The sequence below is a fragment of the Xiphophorus hellerii genome, chromosome 11 (assembly GCF_003331165.1).
Source record: "Xiphophorus hellerii strain 12219 chromosome 11, Xiphophorus_hellerii-4.1, whole genome shotgun sequence".
In the NCBI taxonomy this organism is placed as follows: Eukaryota; Metazoa; Chordata; class Actinopteri; order Cyprinodontiformes; family Poeciliidae; genus Xiphophorus; species Xiphophorus hellerii.
This window is the reverse complement of record NC_045682.1, coordinates 4,378,707-4,399,472: the sequence shown is the minus strand read 5'-3', so window position 1 is coordinate 4,399,472 and position 20,766 is coordinate 4,378,707. Positions and strand designations below refer to the sequence as shown.

Below are 20,766 nucleotides of genomic sequence, written 5' to 3'. Positions count from 1 at the left end.
TCAAAGATGTGTGGTTATATAATTGCTCATCTGTGTGCAGCCATTTTCACACGAGTGTAAACGTTGAGGTCAGGGGCGTGGCCAGCAGCAGCTTATTTGGACTTAAAGAGACAAGAGGCCCTAAAACAGCTCATTCTGAAAGGAACTCAATATAGGCAGAACTGAGCAGACTAAAATTTCATTACCTAGAAATAATTTTGTGCTAAACATTTAATGAACATGTTTTGCATCACCCATAGACGTAACCTGTTCAAGGAAGCACAGTAGGTCACCTTTAAAGAGTACAACTTCTGATGAGTACTCATTAAATCCTATTGGAATTGGAGAATTTTAGAGGTCTAAGAAATATGTCAGAAATTTATCTTCACAACAATTTCTAGTAGTATCATCATCTACTTCATCATCTAGGATCATCTAGGATCTCTTATTTAAACCAACAGTATCTCACTAACTTATCCCTAGCACCAAGTCTACTTTGCAACATGATCCTTCTGTTCTTCAGGGCCTCCAATAACAGCATAATTTCACATCATAATGCTGGGAAGAATCTTGGCACCTCTGCGAACAAATCAATCAATCTCTCGATTCTCGTGGCGATGAGGACAAAGTTCTCCAAGGCAGCAGAAAAAAACCGCTAATCACCTCAAAGCAGGGTTCTGGATGGATGCCCGTTTTTAATCACAGGAGCCTTGGGCAGCGAGGTCAGGCATGCCAGGTGCATCCCGCACTAAGTGCAATCTGCTCGACATCAAGATGTATGAGTTACCCAACATCCCTCAACAGGCTGCACAATCTGCCAGGTCTGCCTTAAAAAGTGCTGCTTTCAAAAGACTGCACGGAAAACAAAACGACTCCAAAGACTCTAAATAGGTAGCCTCGTCACACTTTGTCAATCCATTTATTTATTACCCCAGGGTTTTGTCAAATCCATACTGGCAAGTTGTCAAAAGATGAAAAATAACCATTTTGAAAGAGTCGAAAATCCCTAAAATGTATATTTAAAATATTTTTTCTTTCAACCTGCCAGAAGCCTGGAAAGCTGCTGTTCAAAACCACTTTGAAATATTAGAGCACAATATCTCAAGTAAATCCACATCCATAAATTTCAGAAAATTAAGTATTTATACAGAATGTTATTTATATAGTACCTTATAATCATAAAGTCCTTCACAAGAGCATGAATACTTTTTTCCAGTTCAGAACATGAGACAATAGAGATTAATATGGTAATATTTCTCAGATTATTACAACAGGATCAAATAGACTTGACACGTTCATCCAAAGTAAAACCAGAATCAAAAATTATGCCAGAAGAACAAAGAGGTTCAAGGTGTCTCCTTAACTGTAGATAATTATAGATATACAGTAGATAATTATCTATAGAACAAAACTATCTGTCATTTACTCTTCAACATTATCTAGGTACTGAATGTCATCTGCATAGCAGTGATAGGAGATATCAATAAAGGTAGAATATGCCGACAGGGAAATGAATACATTAAAACTAGCAGAAACCCCAAAACAGAGCCTTGAGATACACCAACACAGACTGGGTGAGGGGGAGAGCCGTACTTAAAAATAGCTTTAAAAAAGATACTTGTTCATATACTACATTTTTATAAATTTTTTATTTTAGTTGACTGTTTAGGAAGTTTTCAGCGATCTACAAAGTCCACGTCTGGGTTGCAAGACTCCAACAATTACACAAAAAATGTACATTACATTAAAGTAGCTCACAGATTGTACTTTAGGTCTTTCATTTTAAATCAATAATAAAAATATAGATGCAATTCAGATTTTAAATAAAAATGTTGCGCAATCATGGCCTGAAAATAATTGTGCAAGGTACAACAGAACTTTGGACCGACCTCCAACATCTTGCACGCCTACCAGGGTATGAAACTGTTTTGTATATTTGAAAGTAATTCGATCAATTTTAGATGGAGTTCACTCATGAGTTTCACTGTTCCATCTGAGAGGAATATAAATGTGTAAAAGATTAGAATAGTATTCTATAAAAATATTTTAATGTTTATGTGAGGTTGGGTTTTGTGAAGTACATTATCACAGTTTCTATGTAACACACTGCAATGGTTCAAGGAAAAAGGCAATGAAGGTCATTGAAGCTTGACTCAGAGGGGCTGAGTGCATACGCCTGCTGCACATTTGGGTTTATTTGCTTAATATTTGAACAATTTCTCTCCACTTTACAATTATGCGGTATACTGTCTTGGCCTATCACAATAAATCAACATACAATACATTGCAATGTCCAGTTCTAAGGCGGCAAAATGGAGAAAAAAAAAAGGTTCAAGGGATGGAAAAACAAGGCAGTGTACGGCAGAAAGATCCTAAATAAGAGTTATTGTCTTTTTACTAACGTCAGTCTGTCTCCCATTTACTCATCCTGTCTGTTGTTCTCTTCAACGTAACGTGAGTCACTCTGACCCCTTCAGACGGGCCAGGGTCTCCCGGCCTGGAGTGGGCCTTTGCTTTGGTGCAGCACAATTGCTCACTGGCTGAGTTATCCAGCAAGAAGCTCTAAAAAAGGAAAGGAAGTGTAATCGAATGAGCAACTCATGTGCAATGAAGCTGCAGCTTTGTGTTCTTGTATCAGAGATTCTAACAAGACCAGACAATATGTTTCCAGAGGAGGAAAGAAATCACCTTTTCAGGTGCACAGTCTGGATGGCAAACTCTCAGTGACCTGAGTCACGTTGGTAAACTCTTAGACTAACTCTCTTTATTGCAGACTGTCATTGTGATGATGAGCTACAGAATTTAGTTAGGGTCAGCAAACAGTCCACTAAATTATCTTGGATGTCTTTTTTCTATCTTATATTGAAGCTTATAATTATTTACAATCATCTCTGAAGCCTTTGTATACATCTAATTTATCATAGCGATTCATAATGACTGTAAATAAACAAGGTGCTCTGCACCAAACAGCAAACTTGATTTAGTGCCTTTGTTGATGCTGCGGTTACTCGGCGTCTATGGTATAGTCAAAGTTTGTCAATAATGCAGATAGTTGTTTCAAACCTCTGGTTTTAGACACTAAAACATGAAAAGCAACTATTTTACTTTCTACTGAGTCTATTACTGCTAGTTTAGTAGCAGGGTTATAATAGTTTTGGGTTTTTTATTATAGTTTATATTTATTTTGTGACTCTTTGTTTGTGTAATTCAGTTTACAATGTGTTTCCTAGTTTTTGTTAAGTATTATAAATTATATGTTTAGTTTTAATCAGTTATAGAAGTAGTTTTGGTTTTTTCATGCTTTGGTAAATTTTTAGGTGCAGAATTAAAAAAAGCTCAGTGCATTGCATTGTGATTATATGTACAGTGAACCCTCGTTTTTCGCAGGGGTTGCGTTCCGAAAAGAACCCGTGATAGGGGAAATCCATGAAGTAGTTTTTTTACAATTACTATACAGCATAATTAAATACTCTACATTGAAACCAAAGAACAAAATCTGTTTTCAGGCCCAAGCATTTTTTTTAAACAAATAAAACGCTTTCTTACAGATAACTACAGTAAAATAATCATTTTAATCATCAATATGAAGTACAGTAGGACAAATTGTGACTCGCGTATTTCACTGTTCCTCTGACTGTGACGCTGCGGCCTGACTCCGCCCTCTAGTGGCTTTTTCTTCTGAAGTCTGTGGTGCAGGTGTGTTTTTTCGAGAGAAGAACATAGTTATCGGTAGTTGTTGTTGCTCTTTTTTCTTCTGGGCAAAAGTATTTGCCAAAATTTGCCAAGCTGTATTATGTATATTTAAATACCGTAACGTTATTGGCACACAGATAGAGAAGAAACGCGGAGACTGTTTAGCCAATCAGGACGCAGAACACAATGCACTGTGAAGAAAAAAAAACTGCACAAAAAACTCATCAAAGCAGCGAGGCCGTGAAAGGTGAACCGCGTTATAACGAGGGTTCACTGTACATCAGTTAGGTAATGAATATGCAACAGAAAATACCATTTTCAAAAAATGTGTTAAATTATTGCTGAACAGCAGCTGGCTGTGGGGTTTTCTCCTCACTTTTGCTGTGGACATTTTGTCACTATGGAGTATCGTAATTTGTCCATTGCTGACATAAACTGTAGTGGAATAAATATTTAACCCTCCTGTTATGTTCCGGGTCAAATTGACCCGTTTTAAAATTTACAAATTAAAAAAAAAAAATAGAAGCATTTTTTTTGCATGAAACGTTTTCTATTTGTCTTAATAGGTGCACTCTAGACATAAGTTGAAAATTTATTCATGTTACACATTTGTACCAAACCCTAGGTCTACTTTTTACATCGATACTGTTCGGGTCAATTTGACCCGGCAGTCAGGTTAAAGTGCAAAAAAAGATTTTAAAATGTCCAATTCTATATGTTTCCTTGCAGTTATGAACCATATTTCACCACACACACACTCACACACCCCCACACGCAACCACACACACACAAGCCCACTTTCTCACTATTCTCTTTACTTCACTAGGAAACTGTGAGAAAGCAGGTGTTCACACAACCTTTGACGGGAATCTTTTCTGTTCCTGTGGACAAACTCCACCCACACTGAGTGGACACTCAGCAGAAGTGGATGAAAACATAAATACTCTCTGCATGACTCATTTATCTTGATTTTAATCAGCGGGTCAATTTGACCCAGAACAGTATGTGTGTCTCAAGTTCAATTATAAAGATCACCCTTTGGTAAAAAAAAAAAGTATAATATAAAATAATTTACCAAAGGTCAACTTCAAGGAAATTATTGTTTTTTTGTGTCTAGGTTTTTTTCAGTGGACATTAAAAATCTAAATTCCATTTTTTATGTCCAAATGAGTAAATGAGCAGGTTGTCGTCATTGATCCTTAATTTCTGAGAAATAATAAAACATCATTGCACAAATATTGATTGAAATGGTTAGTATTGGAGTTAATAATCAGATACAAAAATGTTTTGGAGGAATTTTTTGGTTTCTGACACTATTGCATGATTAAACACTCCCTGGGTCAAATTGACCCACGAACATTTTTGCTGTACCCTAGAAACGAACATAACAGGAGGGTTAATATCAATCAATGTGAAAGGCTAATGAATATATTTATAAACATGGAACAAAGTATATATTATATCTATAATTTCATCATGTTTTAGCTAGTTTTATAAATGCACGGTATAGTCCCAATTATAATTTTCAAATTAATAACTATTTTAGTTTATTTCAGTTAAGAAAAATGTTTTCTCAAGTTCAGTCTTTGTTATTTCTTTAGCTTTAGTTAACTATAATAACCTTGTTTAGTGGCTATGCTAGAAGTAGTAAAAATAAAAGTTAAAAGACAAGATTGAAAAATGGTATGGCTTACATACTGTATGTTGTGATATTTCTCTTTAAAAATCCTGGACAATTTTGAATACCAACAGTTTCAACAATCAATGCTGCAAAACTCTCATGATTAAAACAAACTGAATAACTTGTCATGGTAGTTTTTCTTAGAAATGATGGGTAATTTTTTCTTTTCTTATCAGAACCCTGCAGCAAAACAAGAACCAGGAATATTTCATTTCTGTACAGAAGCTATCTGAGATATTTCGTTTTTGCACATGATTACCATGTGCTTGTTACCCAAAGTGAACGGAGCTCCGACGTCTTCCAGCCTCCGAACTGTTATCTGGGATTTTACGGGTAGTTGCTTATTTTGGTCCAATTAGATGCTTTACCTCAGGTGGAAAAGCAGCAATGCTTCCTCTCACAAAATGATGTTCTCAAGTGCAAACGGTGCAGAGAGGCTACCATGTGTGTGTCACACTCATCTTAACCTATTTCTAACAACAAAGCCAAGATGCAGACCTGATTTAGCAATGTGTAAAGAACGCAGAAAGCTTTTCAGGATGAATGTGTGTTGCACTTTCCTGAGATGTGAGAAAATGGGCTGAGGGGGAGTAGAAGACTATAAGTCAGGTTCCTAATGAAGAATGCAGTCCTACATTATGGTTCTTTGATTTATTAAAATATTTCAAACAGAGCAGCCAAAAACAATTCCAGAACAAAATGCTTAATACGGGCATTAGAACTAACATGGATGGCTACCATCGCCGCTGCCAGGGAACGTCAACACAGACCAATTTCATTTCTACCCAACCCCGAATACAAATATTATGTTTACGGCAACAGTCGGAGAAATGAAGGAATTATAAATGAGCCTGGCTGCTTGGAAAACATATTGCAGAGCAACAATATTCAAAAAACTATCCAGAGGGAATTAATGTGTAGTAATTAAAGATATTTTGACATTGTTAATATTTCTAAAACTGAGTCCAGACAAAGACTTATACAATTACACTCCTGTATTAATCTCCAATATGTTATTTTTTAAAAACAAGGCCATTTTAATTCACTGATCACTAAAAATATATCCTTTGGTACAGCAGGACCGGTTTACACAGCTTGTGAGCTGTCACTCAAAATGGGTAAAAATACACTGTGGTCAGAACCTTATACTAGCATGCAAAAGCTAAAGTCAATAACTAATTGCGTTTGGATTTAAGTTTTAGGTAAATTTTCACATTAGTTGTATACTATATTTAAAACAGATAAACCCCCCCCACCCCCCAAAAAAACAAGCATGCTAATCTGACCGCAAACATCCAGTTAAATTTAGTGCATTTTAACTGTAAGTAAAATGTTCCACCCATGACACAAAGTTCAGTAAAACAATGCCCTCTAAAATAGCAAACGTAGTTTACAGAAGTAAAACTCTATTTAACCAAAAACTGACAAAAAAGCACAGAGGCCTGAGTCAACAAAGCATGCTAATCCTAATTTTAGCATGCTAATATCTCCAGCAAATTTTAACCATCAATTAGATTTTTCACCCACCATATAAAGATTACACTAGATTCACAGTAAACTGTGTCCAGAGGTTGTCCACTATATCATGTAAATCAGACTAAGTCTGATATTATGTTGCTCAAAATAAAACATTATTTTAAATTTAATTGTGAAAAATCTGGCCGCAATATCCTTCACATCACAAAAGGTTTTGATAAAGATGCAGCTGCAGTCCAGGCCTGTTTTTCTGTGCATACCAACTTCCTCACTGCCTTCATGACAGCAGTAATCAGGAGCCTTTAGTGAACCATTTCTTTTGGCTGCTTTGATTGCCACGCAGCTAAGCCACGGGATTTCCTCTCACCACAGGTGAAGCTTTTCTCTCCTGCTTGCTGTCATTTGATTTTACTGCCAACATGTACCCTTTACTTTTCTCTGGGTTTCTCTGCCACATAAAGAAACTGCACACAAAGCCTTCCTGTCACTTTTGATGATGGCACATTCAGACTATGAAACCGTTGATGTCGACTAGAATGGCCTTCCCACAGGAACCTCCATGTTTTCAGTGATATTCTGTCGTCAGTGTTGGACATGTCCTTTCATGTTGAGTGCCGTGTTTTGTTTTTCAGTTGCCTGATGCAGCAGGTACCAACTTGTTACTATATTTAAAGGTAAATTGAGCGATGTTTTTACACTGAAATTCGTTTGGGGAAAATATCCAACAGGTAAGAGCTGAACTAATGTGGCACCTAAGCTAAAAGAACTGTAGCTTAGCGAGACGTGTTGCTTAAATGGAAGCAGATTCTGATCTAGTTTTGCATTTCTTGATTGAGTCAGTTGTGAGAGCTTGGTTTGGAAAACTCAGAACTAATTTCATGGGTAATATACTTCTTGCATAATTCCTCATGAAAACAAGCAGGAAAAATTTAGCAAATCCGCCTATTTAACACAATTAATATCCAGGTACTTTCTGAAGTTACTAAATAAATGTCCAGATACTTGCTTTTCTGTGGGGCACCATTAGTGACTTTTAGTTTTTACTGTAATGGGACCAAATTTCTATGTTTCAAAACCATAGAACCGTCCATGCCACCAAAAAATAGGAAGCTTGACAGGTTGAACTTTTACCATGACCATACTGGCAAGAAACACTTAGGCAAACAATCGCTGTCACTCCACTCAATACTCCAGTAACTCATTTCTGACGTCCATCATGGTGTCTCAACGGTATTAGATGTAGCTACAAAGGATCAATAGACTAGCTGTTTTAATGCATGTTAGTATACTGGTTAAGTGAAAGCACAGCTTCTGCAGTGGCCGACTTTGCATTTGAGGGTTTCGCATCTATGGGTGCTGGACAAGGGTGAACAGAAAATGGATGGATGGGTGCTGTGGTTTCCTTTAAACAGTCAGAAGCCTGAATGTTATGTTAACTTGCCACTAAACTACCGTTGGCTGAGAGTTGGCCTAACAGCAGACTAGCTGTTAGTGATGTACCAAAGGCGGCTGGAAAATGAAAGTACTGAAACAGACTGTTGTTTGACTTCAGTACACCACTCCTTCTAAAGCTACTGTTCATATTGCAGATATTTATAGGAAAAACGACAAAGTCACAGGGAAGGAGATATAGGCCATTGTCCGCGTGGTCAATAGGCTGCATTTCTGCACACAAAGTCTTTACGTGCTCGGGCTTTTGCCACAAATTAAGAGCCACTCATAATCACTCACTGCCACATCGATTGGCTGATCTTGTTACAGACTTGTACGTGCAGCACTTTGTAGCCATCAGAAACCCTGACACTGCAAAAAGAGAATAAATGAGCCTCTCAGAAAGATTATAAACAGCACAAGCTCTGCAGACAACGACAGCTGGCAGCTATTGCTTGAAAGTTAGAATATTGAGACTGATGGACAGCATGGATTGCAGGTGTCAATATGATTTTGCTTCAAATTTTGAGGCAAAATCCAGAAAGTTCTTTTGATTTTCTGTTTTTTCTTTGAGAAATAAGAGCTGTTCCTTCAGTTCACTCACAATCAAACCTCCAGCTTTATTTTAAATGCCATTCATCCTGTCAGCTTTGTGCAAGATTTATTTTGTATGATTCAGCCCAAAGTCTTCATTCTTTAACTTTCAAAGTGGTGTCACTTGGCCTTCCAGTCTGCCTTTTTTGTATCGTTTCTCCTCCATATTGGTGTTATCTGGGGCGCCTCAACCTTCTCTGCCATTTCCTGCTGAGCAGCCACAAGCATTAAGACTCCAGGGGTCCTGTTTTTATCTCCCGACTTTATCCTGGACTGGAAAAAAGTCCATGCTCATTGGACTCTCACTGCCACAATCACTCTATAATACAGTACCCTGCTAAAGTACTTAAACCCATTGAACTCTTTCACCCTTTTCTTAAAGAGCAGTTTCAATGGATTTTTGTGCTAGAAAACCCAAAGTAGAAGATAAATGTGAAGTGCAAGTAAAGCTGCACTTGTTTTTAAAAAGAAATTATTGAAAACAAAATTGTAAACATGTGGAATACATTTATTATTAGCCAGTATTCACTCTATGTACTGGCTAATGATTGAAAGTACCTCAGTAGTTAAAGCTGCAAGTGTTTTACAGTATTGTTGGTCTAGTTCCTAGTGCAAATATCTTAGTGCACTTGAAATAAGACATGCATGAAGTGAACTCTGGTTCGGTTTGAATGCGTATGTGAATGCCAAGTGGACCGGAGACCCCTCTAAAAGCAAGGAAGTGGACTACAGTGCAGGGCATTCTGGGTGAACATAACCAAAACAAACGTGAGAGTTTAGCGCCAGCAGGAAAAATGGCTCATGGTATTTTACCAAAGACTTGAGAGAAATCCTACAACTGCTAAAATCTGATGCCACTCCATCAGATTTACATTTTATGAAGAGGAAAGTTGCAATCAGCGTCTTTTTCAGAGGTTTTCATGTTGGTTCCTTCAATGGTTCATGGAGTAACTCCACAGCAAGCGAGAAGGGGAACAGGTTTTTCAATTAGTTTGTATCTTTTGACAGTGCAGTGTGAAAGAGAACTACAGCGGCTACGGCTAAAAATGTAGCAAATGTTGCAATTTTGGTCCCCAATCACACAGAGTCTACTGGAGTGGAAACACCCTCACTGAGCTGCCCTCTCTTTTAGTCAAGCACTGTGTCAGTTTTAGTTTCAACTCTTTTAATAAGATGATGGAAATTGGCTTGTAATATTGAATTTTAATCAGGCATGTATATTTTTCTTAAACTTAATGAAAATAAAACTGGCAAATATGAATGAGTAGAGCTGCATTTAGGATTCAACCAGATAAAGACAGAGAGAATGTCAGTAGAAAGAACAAGAGGGAAGTAAAAGGAACGTAAAGGGCCGGACGCAACATGATGCAATGGTATGAAAGTTTTGTCATGACTTCATCTACTAACACTTATCAATTTTTCATTTTTCAAAGAAGACATGAATAGGGTGAATGGGGATCCATCTCTGAAAACTAAACTTTCACCAAAGTAGGTTCTGCGCCCTGAACCCCAGGAACATGACTCGGAGAAGAGAGAAGAGACTGAACTCTCACTGGTGAGCGAGAGGGTGTGTGTGCGTGTGTGTAGCCCAGCCTCACCTTCTGTCAGGCAGAATGGGGACCCTCCAGCCTTTGATGAAGCTCAGAGTGTTGTCGGTGAGCTCCACCTGCAGGGGGAGCTTGGGCACCCAGACGGTGAGCTCCAGCGGCGCACTCAAGTGCTCGTAGCTGAAGATGACTCGGGCGTTCATGGAGCCCCGCGTCTCCTTGCCGTTGACGAACACGTAGTCGCAGTTCATGGAGACCTGGAAGAGATCACGGTCAGCCGTCAGAGGCCATCTGTATGGTAATGGTCACATCGGCCGTGGGGAGAATCTCAAAGATTTGTGATGATACGTAAGGCGCAGTGTGGAGTTTCTGCTACAAATCACAGTAGAACACTTCATAAGGTTGGGCAGGAACAGAACATGCATTTGCTTCCCATGAAAGGGAAAAGAAAAAATGCACTCCAGAGGTGTGAAGATTTTATTTCTTTTTACTTTCTATTCCTGTATGGATTGGTCAATATCGTGTAGACTGATTAGAAACAGAGTTTACTTTAGTTGTATTTATTCATTAACATGTAATTTAGCTTTGCCTTATTTTAACTTTACTTGAGTATTTGCACTAGAAACTAGACAAAAATACTTGGTAAGATTTTGTGTTTTTGCAGTATATAAGGCAGTATTTATGCTAAATGGGTGTAATAATTATTGAATAGTGAATAAAAGTGAGAAAGAACTCAAAAATATTGATGTTTCTTAACAGGGAAGCTACATTTAAGAACATGAGGGAAGTCTTACTTTAAGTGTACTAAGACATTTGCACTAGAAACTAAAAATGCTTGGTAAGTGACAGTCTGTTCTATTACTATCAAATCAGAAGTCTTCCACATGGTTGTCAGTCATAACATGAACATAAAATGTTTTTATTGATCTTCTATAGAAATTTTGCTGAAATCATAATAATCAAAACAACATTTCATTATTGAAAAATGTTAGTTTAAGTACAATTAAACCATGAGTTTGACTTTATTGAGTTGTTAAAATTAATGAGATGTTACATTTTAAGTGCAACTGTAGATCATTAAAGAAGAATTTCCTGTGCACATTTTCCAGAGATTAAGGCAAAAGATGACTTCACCGGATTTACGAACCATAAAAAAGTCTATTTTTTGAATGACCTGTGCAAACGAAAAACTAAAGAAAAATCTCATTTTTTACTTGCAGTCCAAGAGTTTGGAAGCTTTTTATATTCTGACCAACACGACACTCGAACTCGAGGAGCCTGCCAGCATTGAGAGAAAATCTGGAATGAATCGGTGGAAATCAGAAGCTGTGTTGGGCCGCAGTGACGAAACCGAAGGCTTCCTCGGCTCGGCGGAACAAAGCCGACAACAACTGCTGCAAACAAAAATGCTTACAGGCTGCGGACTCCTCTCTAATCTCATTTGCATCCTTTACACAGTCAAATTAGTGCTTCCAAGTAACTCCAGTGTTTGTTAAGCTTGTGCAGAGCAAATTAGGCGCTTACACCAAGTCCCCGAAACCAGAACCGTGTCGCCGTAATCGTCTATGAACAATTACACGTAATATGCCACGAGAAGCTCTTAGGCAAACATGTCACTCTTCTGACATTTAAGATGAACTTTGCTTAGACCTGCTCATAAATAAACATATTCACACATTTCACCTTTCACGACACATTAATGTAATGGCATATCATTTGAGGCACAGAGAGCATGAATTCAATATATCGACTTTTCTATATTTAACTCTAAACCATTTTTCAGATTTCCCATCAAATCAAAAACCCTCCACAGCTTCATTTAAATTATAATAAATACCCCCTCCACCTCTAACAGTAAATTATTAACTGCAGAGGAACTGGAGGGCTTTGCTTTTGGGCTCCTGCTAAAGATTTATCAGATGTTGGGAGGTGGCTGGCATTGTAATCAGAGGATCTAATCTGCGGCGAATGGAGGTCGGCCTGGCCAGTCTTCTCAGGGCTGGGGATTCATCATAACTGGGAAGAGGTCTGGGTAATATAATTTCCCACATGCAGACACCGCAGCTGGAGTGGAAGGCCTTGGGAAGATGACAGGGTTCCTCTCTTTGGTTCAGCTGATGCAACTTTTTTTTTTTACTGAATTTAAAGACAAACCTCAAAGTTCATAGATATGACTTTAATATCTATAAACTAACCAACTATGGCGGTCTTATAACATCAAATCTGTCTCATAACCTGTTGATAAACTTAATCCATATAAAGTTGGGTTCTTGATCTTTTCAGGGCTTTTGAAATAACATTTCTATTTTACTTTATGGGTGAAATTTCAAATAGTTTAACATGGAGGCTCCAACTGCTTACCAAAGTTAGTTTTGCAAGGTTTCTTGTCTTGGCATGTATGCCATTTTTTTTGTTTTTTTTGTAAAAACCATGTATTCCCCAAGAAAATGTGACATATTTGAAATAGGATGTTAAGAGTTGCACAAAATCATTCATAGATAATCAGATTTCAGTCCGGTCAGTTCTGTCTAGTTTGAACTCCTTTCAGAATGAGCTGCTTAAGGCTCTGTCACTTTGAATCCAGATAAACTGCTGCTGCCACATCTCCACCAACCCAACACTAGCACTTGTAGTGAAAATAGCTGCAAACAGATGCACAATTAGAGAACTGTACATCTTTGGAAAGCAGACGTGGAGCCTCCAGCACAACAAGAATGTAGCAAGTGGTTCTTGGATGGTAAGTCAAGAATAAAACACTTTTCTTTTCCAGGAAAGTTTTTGAAACAGCTCACCAAACACCAAAAAAAACTTTTTCACAAAGACTGCTGATTTTTTTTTTTTTTTTATCGATTAGACAGTTTCTAGAAGCAAAAAACCCAAATGGAAGTACAAAAATGTACAATATGTGAATTTTACATAATGGGTCCCCTTATATCAAACACCCAGTGCGGATGTGTAAATATATGCATTTTTTTATATATAAAAAGTCCCAATCATGTTAAGCTAGTGTTAAAATTTCTCTCTTTATGGTGGGAATTGGAAGCTGTATTTTCTGAGGTGGCAAAAATAATAAGACCTACTGATATATATGATCAGAGTTACAAGATAAACAGAAAACTCAGCACTATGACCCCCAGCCAGCTATGATTAATCACAGTAGAGAGTGCTGACAGCATGAGCCTGGCGCGTACCCACAGACTGCCCAAAAAAAAAAAAAAAAAAAAACCATTCCCAGAGAGCTCCGGCAGCCCTTCAGCTCCTGCAGCTACAGCCGCTGATAAACTTGGCCGGCTAATTGCAAGTCAAAAGCTGTTAGCGACTCTGGGTATCAGTGGTCCTGCGGGGGCTTGCTGAGGAGGGCTTTCACACTCTGAGCCGCCACATGCCGTCACAAGGCCGCTAATGCTCTGTGGCATCCTCCGTGGTGCCGGCAGATTGCCTGGGTGGAGACGGATCGTCGGAGCGCCGCCTCGGATCCGTAGCTGATCTCGGAGCACCGAATCGAGGACCGGTCGGGTTAATGTGAAGGTGAAAACACCGAAGGGCATTTCACACATTTATTCCGTGACATTAACTGAACTAATTTCCCAAATAAAGGCAGCAGCTTCTGTCCTTTCAGTGATTTTACCCTAATGAGAGCTCTCTTACAGCATCGCTGATGATGCCATGTAAGTTAGGTCACCCACATCTTGCAGAAACTGCAGTGTGATGCTAGTATTCTGCCATTAAATGAACTGTTGGATTGTTCAGTAAAGAAAATATGAACTAAAGTCATGAATATGAAAACCACAAATGGGCAGAGTCCAGTGTGCACTGGAAGAAGCCTGATTTTGACCAAAACACAGACACAGTTCTTGGACAGTCCTCTCCAATCCTTGTATTGGATAGTGCTGAAAAGCCACCCAGATACCCCAGAATCCAGCAGCAGACACTCAAGGACCAGAGGGCTAAACTTCTAAGACCAATTTATAGTTTCAGATTAACATTAAATACATGTATTTGGAATATGTACAAGGAGAAACACAAACTCCACATCGATAGATGAATGCGAACCTTGCCATGAGGAAACATTGCAAACCACTGTAGCTTCAGTGCTGCCTATTTCTATTAAAATGATCAATAATCAACAATCAAAACCTTAAAGTTTTGAAGATTAAATGCTTCTTATAGCACTGAAAAAAGTTCAAAACCACCTAGCAATTTATGCCTCATTTGTCTTTGTGTGCAGCATGCTCCACTTCGATTGTCTTTATTGTTTGTCAAACAACAAGAGCAAAATATGGGTAAAAAAACCCCCAAAACAACTGGAGCCATCCTGTTCGGCACTCACTCACACTGCAGTGCAACAGAAATCCTCCCAGATTTTGTTTTAAAATTAAATGTTGAACTAAATTAATTGCTCTGACATTTTAACAAATGGCGTCGTCATTTAGGGATAATGCATGCGTTTCGGCGCAGACAGAGCTGACATATGGTTAGCACTGCAGGGACCGTGTCTTGTGGTTGTTTTGCCATTTTTTTTCTCTATGTGATGAATATTATGTGTTTGCTTGCGGAGCGGCACTGTCAGTGAGTTCATTTAGCTTGGTTAGCTAAATGAAGCAGCCCCCATTAGCCTGCTGATGGTATTATTGAGGATGAAAATGATCCATTGTTCAGGTGATCTTTGAATTTAAAGCCGTTTGTTTAGCTGTAATAAGGAACAATCATCACTTCATGAGGCCACACGAATTTTTTTCTCTAACTTCTGCAAGTATTTTAGCATCAGGACACATTAGCTTTAGATTCCAGAGATTGTAAATGTCCAAGTGTGCTCCAGTTCTCACAGTAATTATTAAATATAAACATGGCCTTAATCTGAGATCTCGAACTACTGTCCACGCTAAATTCATGGTACTACCAAAGGTAAATGTGTCACACTAACATGGAGGAGAAAAACATGCAGGGCACTGTAGGCATGCAGGATGAACACAGGCGTGTGATGTGATGTGCAAACACAGGGCCTTATCTCTGGCTTCAGATGGGGTTACGTGAGTCACATCCCCACAGGAGACAATGATCAGTGGGGGACGGTCGGAGTTGTCCACCACGGCCAGCAAATCCTCCCTACCCCCTGAAATGCTGTCACGCTTTTTCCTCTTTGGTCGTTCCACCTTCTACAGCAGCCGTGCACGAACACACACAGGTTCACCCACACACAAAAACTGGCTTATCTGCTACAGGCTCTACATGCACACTGGAGCTTAGTTATTTCCAGAGAAGAAAGAACTAAATAAATAAAAGCGACAGTAAAGAAAAATGACAGCCTCCCACCTATTTTTACTCCCAGAGTTTGAAGGAAAAAATACAACAGCCAGTGGGTTGGCAAATATCCAAATGAGAGCAAGAGGTTTGAAATAAGGTTATACTAACAGTGGAAGCCTGTTGTAGTTTTTGTTAAAGTGTTTGAGCTAAGGACCTTTGTAAAGAATGCAGTCCAGTCATTACCAGGTATCTACACTTTACTTCAGAGTACTTCCAGGGTATTTACAGGTTACCATATAGGGTAGTGTCTCCCAAACCTGGTTTTCAAGGCACAATGCCCTGCATGTTTTAGATGTTTCCCTGCTGTAAAACACCTGATTCAGCTGATTTGCAGTTCAACAAACACCAGTCAATTGAAATAAAGTGGGCTGAAGCAAGGAAACACCTAAAATATGCAGGGCAGTGTGCCTTGAGGACCAGGGTGGGAAACACTGCTATAGGGTATATGCCTGCAGGATTAATATTGAGAACTTGCTGGGTAACTAACAGACTTTAGGCTACCTATGGGGTACTAATCAGGTACTAAGGGTACTTACATTGTACCTCAAGGGTTTTGCTGGCAAACTCACAGGTTACCTATATGATCCCAACAGAGAACTAGAAAGGGTGTCTTTGGGTAGATATTGACTCTGTAATGGTAGTTGTACTTGAGATTTTAGATGGTACATAATTAAAGCATACCTGTTAGGGTAGTTGGGTGATGCTTTCAGGATACCTATGGGGATAGATTTAGGCTACATAGAATTTACCTAACGTGCATAAAATTTACTTATAAGGTTTCTTTCACAAACTTAATGAGATCTGGGAGGTGATCAAAGGGTCCCCAAGAGAATCACTGCATGGTATTTTTAAGGTCATGCAGGGCATCAACAGAGTACATAATAGGATATGTTTAAGCCCCTTTCCCACAGGTGTGACTTTAACTGATTCTTCCCTAGTAAGTCCCAGCCAGACTTGTCTACCTGTGTAAATCTTCACTGTTGTTTGGAACCACCTCAGGGTTGAACAAGCTGGACCTGGTTGGGTGTTCTGCACAAGCGATTTGATTGGCAACAAGCTGCATTCATTGATTTATCTACCACAAATTGGGAGATTTATGTCACTGTATCAGTGAAGGTGGTACTTGCAAACTCCTCATACAACAATAACTTAACCACCATTTTCAGTCCACAACCAGGATGCAGTAATTGGTGAGATAAATAAATATAATGAGAGAATTTTGGAGAAACTGGCTGCCCAGGGGTATATCCACAAAATGACATTGGATCGTCGACAGCCCACCCACGGTCTCACATTACTTCCCATATTCACACATACAGTACAGACCAAAAGTTTGGACACACCTTCTAATTCAATGGGTTTTCTTTATTTTCATGACTATTTATAAGGCAAGAAATCCCACTTATTAACCTGACAGGGCACACCTATGAAGTGAAAACCATTTCAGGTGACGACCTCTTGAAGCTCAGCAAGAAAATGCAGAGTGTGTGCAAAGCAGTAATCACAGCAAAAGGTTGCTACTTTGAAGAAACTAGAATATAAGGGGTATTTTCAGTTGTTTTACACTTTTTTGTTTAGTGCACATTTCCACATGTGTTATTCATAGTTTTGATGCCTTCAGTGTGAATCTACAATGTCAATAGTCATGAAAATAAAGGAAACTCATTGAATTAAAAGGTGTGTCCAAACTTTTGGTCTGTACTGTACATAGGGAGGAACACACTGCCAATGGAGACACACCCAACTTGGCTAGAACCAAACCAGACATTAACTGGCTACAGTGATACTTGACAATGGAGAAGGGGCTTTAGAATACTTATAGGTATCTAACAGATGCCTACATGCTACTTACAGGGCTTCTTTAATCAAATTACAGAGATCTGTGGGGTAATTCAAGGATACCCATGAGAATTGCTGCATGATACCTTCAGGGTACCTGCTCTCTTCTATTGGGATACCTTCAGAGTACTTAAAGGGTACCTAGGCAGTATCAGTAGGATACTTATAGGGTACCTAGTAGAAACCTCAACAGGGTTGTTACTGGGTTTCTTCACTCAAATTACAGAGATCTATAGAGTAATTGCAGGCTGCCAAGGAGAGCAGATCTATGATAATTTAAGGGTATCAACACACACATCACAATACAATGCAGACCACATAGGCACCCTGCTAGTTACTTCCAGGAACCCTTTAAGTACCCAGCAGTTTTCATGGGTTGGTTCCAAGTCTCTCCAACCTCACCAGAACCCCTTTTATCCATTCTGAGGATCGTTTTATTGAACTGTCGTGACTCATGTATTTCCTGGGCCTGAAGGGCTCATTTTAAATTAGCCGAGAATGTTCAATGGCAGGATCGTCGAAGCAAGTCCACTCAATATCACACGGCCCGCCGCCTTGTCTTTAATGGATCATGAAAAATGATGAATGACGTGCTGAGGCCAGCCACCCCCCTGCAACACCTGCTCTCTTCTATTGACAACACAATGCAGTGCAACTGAAGCCCCAACACCCCCACCTTCAAGACACAAGTCTGTACAGTTGATACATTGATCAAAAACCTGGCATGGCCCTCATTTATAATTTACTTTGCTCTCTCCCAAGCATATAAGTTATTAACAGGTACAAACTCTAGTACAAGATGTGAAGAGCACAAAGAGAAGTTGGTCCAGTAGATAAAAGAGAGAATATACTGGACATATGCAGGAGCAGACAGAGCACAATAACAGCTAATGGCGTCATGGCCCCGGTCTGTAAAATCTGCCTCAGTCGACCTTCAGGAGCTGCTCGACCATGGAGAGAGCTTTTATTAATCTGACTCCATGTAATTATCACTGAGAACAGATTCATTATTCTTGAAATGGAAAAAATGAGTGGGCTAAAATGTAAAGATTTCACTTAGAGGAAGCCAGTAATGAGCCTGACAACTTAAAGTTGATTACATTCTGACCTCCTGCTCGCTCAGATTTCATTTCTATATATGCTCCCGTGTTCAAACTGTCCCAAAACCTTTAAATAAGATCCTGGAGTTGGAGACATGATAAAGCAGAAACAGGTTTAAAAGGAATGGTTTTTTTTGCTGCTTGTCAGGTTCTCTGGTAAAGACAGAAGTTAGCTGAAAAACAACCTTTTTTTGTTCATATTTGCTGCAGCTGTCACTGCGGTCCTGACTGAAAAACATGAGGCAGACGATCTGTGAAAAACTAAATTTGGCTCCTCCCAGTCTCTCTAATGCACAAACTCGTGAAAGGCTGGAAGATTCATCTAACCCCAGTGAGTCAGTGCAGTTACTGTGGTTACAAGCAGCTTCAAAGGTAGCCTAATTCGCTAGAGTTATGCTTTAAGCATGTTTTTGTCCAGAAACATACGTTAAAAACAGGTTTTACTATAATGAGGAGATGGTGCTGTTTGTATTCATACAGCATCTGATAAATAATGCAAGTTTGGACTTTTCAAAAGCAGAATCAGCTTCACAAAAACAACACAGTATACTACAATTCCTCTTATTTTTAAAGGTAATGATGATTTGTTTTTAAAGTTATGCACACACTCTTTCAGACGAACAAATATGGTTCCAGCTCCTTTTTGTTTGTACCTCCAGAGAATCTTCAGTGGATGTGTTTTGTTTGGGGTTAATTACATTTTCTTTTCTAAACTGAATAGATTTTATTGTACAGCCTACAAAAAAAGAGAAAAATGCTGTTTAACAAGGTTATTGTGATGCAGAACCAAAATGCTCTCAAACAAACAAGACCAAAAAAGAAACAAAAAAAAGGTAGTTTGTGATTTATTTTCATCTCTAAATGACTGCTTTCTGAAGCGTAAGTCTCTTAAAAACAAAATCAACACTAAACGCAAGGAAAGGCAGTCACGATTGCCAAAAAGGAGAGAAAACTGCACAGATCAGTACATGGATGCATTATTTGTCTGACTGTAATGTTTCAAGTCCCATGCATTGAAACTCTGAAAAGTGACATATTTGGACACTTGAATGGCCATTCTCAGTTTTAATGACCATTAGAGTTTCAACTGTGACTTATGTGTCTGTGGTGTGGATCCTCTATGTTTCAAGTTGAAGAAGTCACTTCTGAAAAGATGAATTTGTTAAACCCCAACTGAACAAAAACGGGCCTTAAATCAAAGTGAAACCCCCCACATCAGTTTCCACCGCCACAGTTTGAAAATGTGTCACTATGATGCAACATCGATTGGAAAACATCAACTCAGATTCTCCAATATGCTCAAATGGACTGAATTGGTCATTATCTTGTGCTTAAAAAGAAATGTTTTTGTCATTAAATGAAAATCAATGGATTTCTCGTTCCTGGCAGTAGTTATTCCCACGTCTGTGACAGGACAGCTTTGAGAGTGTTGCAGATAAAACAACTATAAACACATCTGCCTATCTTATGGTTTTGGAGAAGCAGATGGTTTGGCTGTGGGGATGAACAATTTATCCATATTGTTGTTACTTTTGGCTCCAAACAGTCATTAAAATCAATTAAAAAAGAAATTGGTGTACAATTGTTGTGAAAATTTAACACAAAGAGGCAGAAAGTAGAGGAGCAGCAGCTGCTCGAATGAACCCAGCAGGAAAGAAACGACACATGGTTGCTATGAGATGTCCTGCAGTAAGCTACGCAGATTACCATAACAACCAGCAGCAACAGTGGCAGCATTTAGCATTTAGTTAAAAATTATAATAATATTTAATTCAATTAACTTATGCGGAAACATGCTGGGTTCTGAAACACAGAAACACAGAAACATGTTCTGCTCCTCCATGGTGACTCCACCACTCTACACTAACTTAAACAGTCACTTGACATTTATACAAAATAACAGCTTTGGTTCAACAGATGCGTATTTCTTTGCCAGAACATCCAGAGGAAGAGAGCATGTCTTGGCAGCTGCAGTTTTATGTCTGACCTGCACTGTGTGCACCATCACTACACCAAAACATCCTGTTGATGGGTAGTTACTAACAAATTAGTCATAAAGAAAGAATACCATGTATAAATTCAAGAGTTTTACATGGTTTCTTGTGAACTATGTAGAAGTGAT

General features: G+C 38.8%; 1 protein-coding gene across 2 annotated transcripts in view; it reads right to left on the bottom strand.

Annotated features, from left to right (window-relative positions):
- tmem132e (transmembrane protein 132E) overlaps window positions 1–20,766 on the bottom strand; it is a 436,219-nt gene that overhangs the window by 25,692 nt on the left and 389,761 nt on the right. For both annotated transcript variants that reach the window (XM_032576596.1, XM_032576595.1), the window contains exon 6: window positions 10,453–10,658. In XM_032576596.1, coding sequence (XP_032432487.1) covers window positions 10,453–10,658 — 206 coding nt within the window. The remainder of the gene's footprint in view (window positions 1–10,452; window positions 10,659–20,766) is intronic.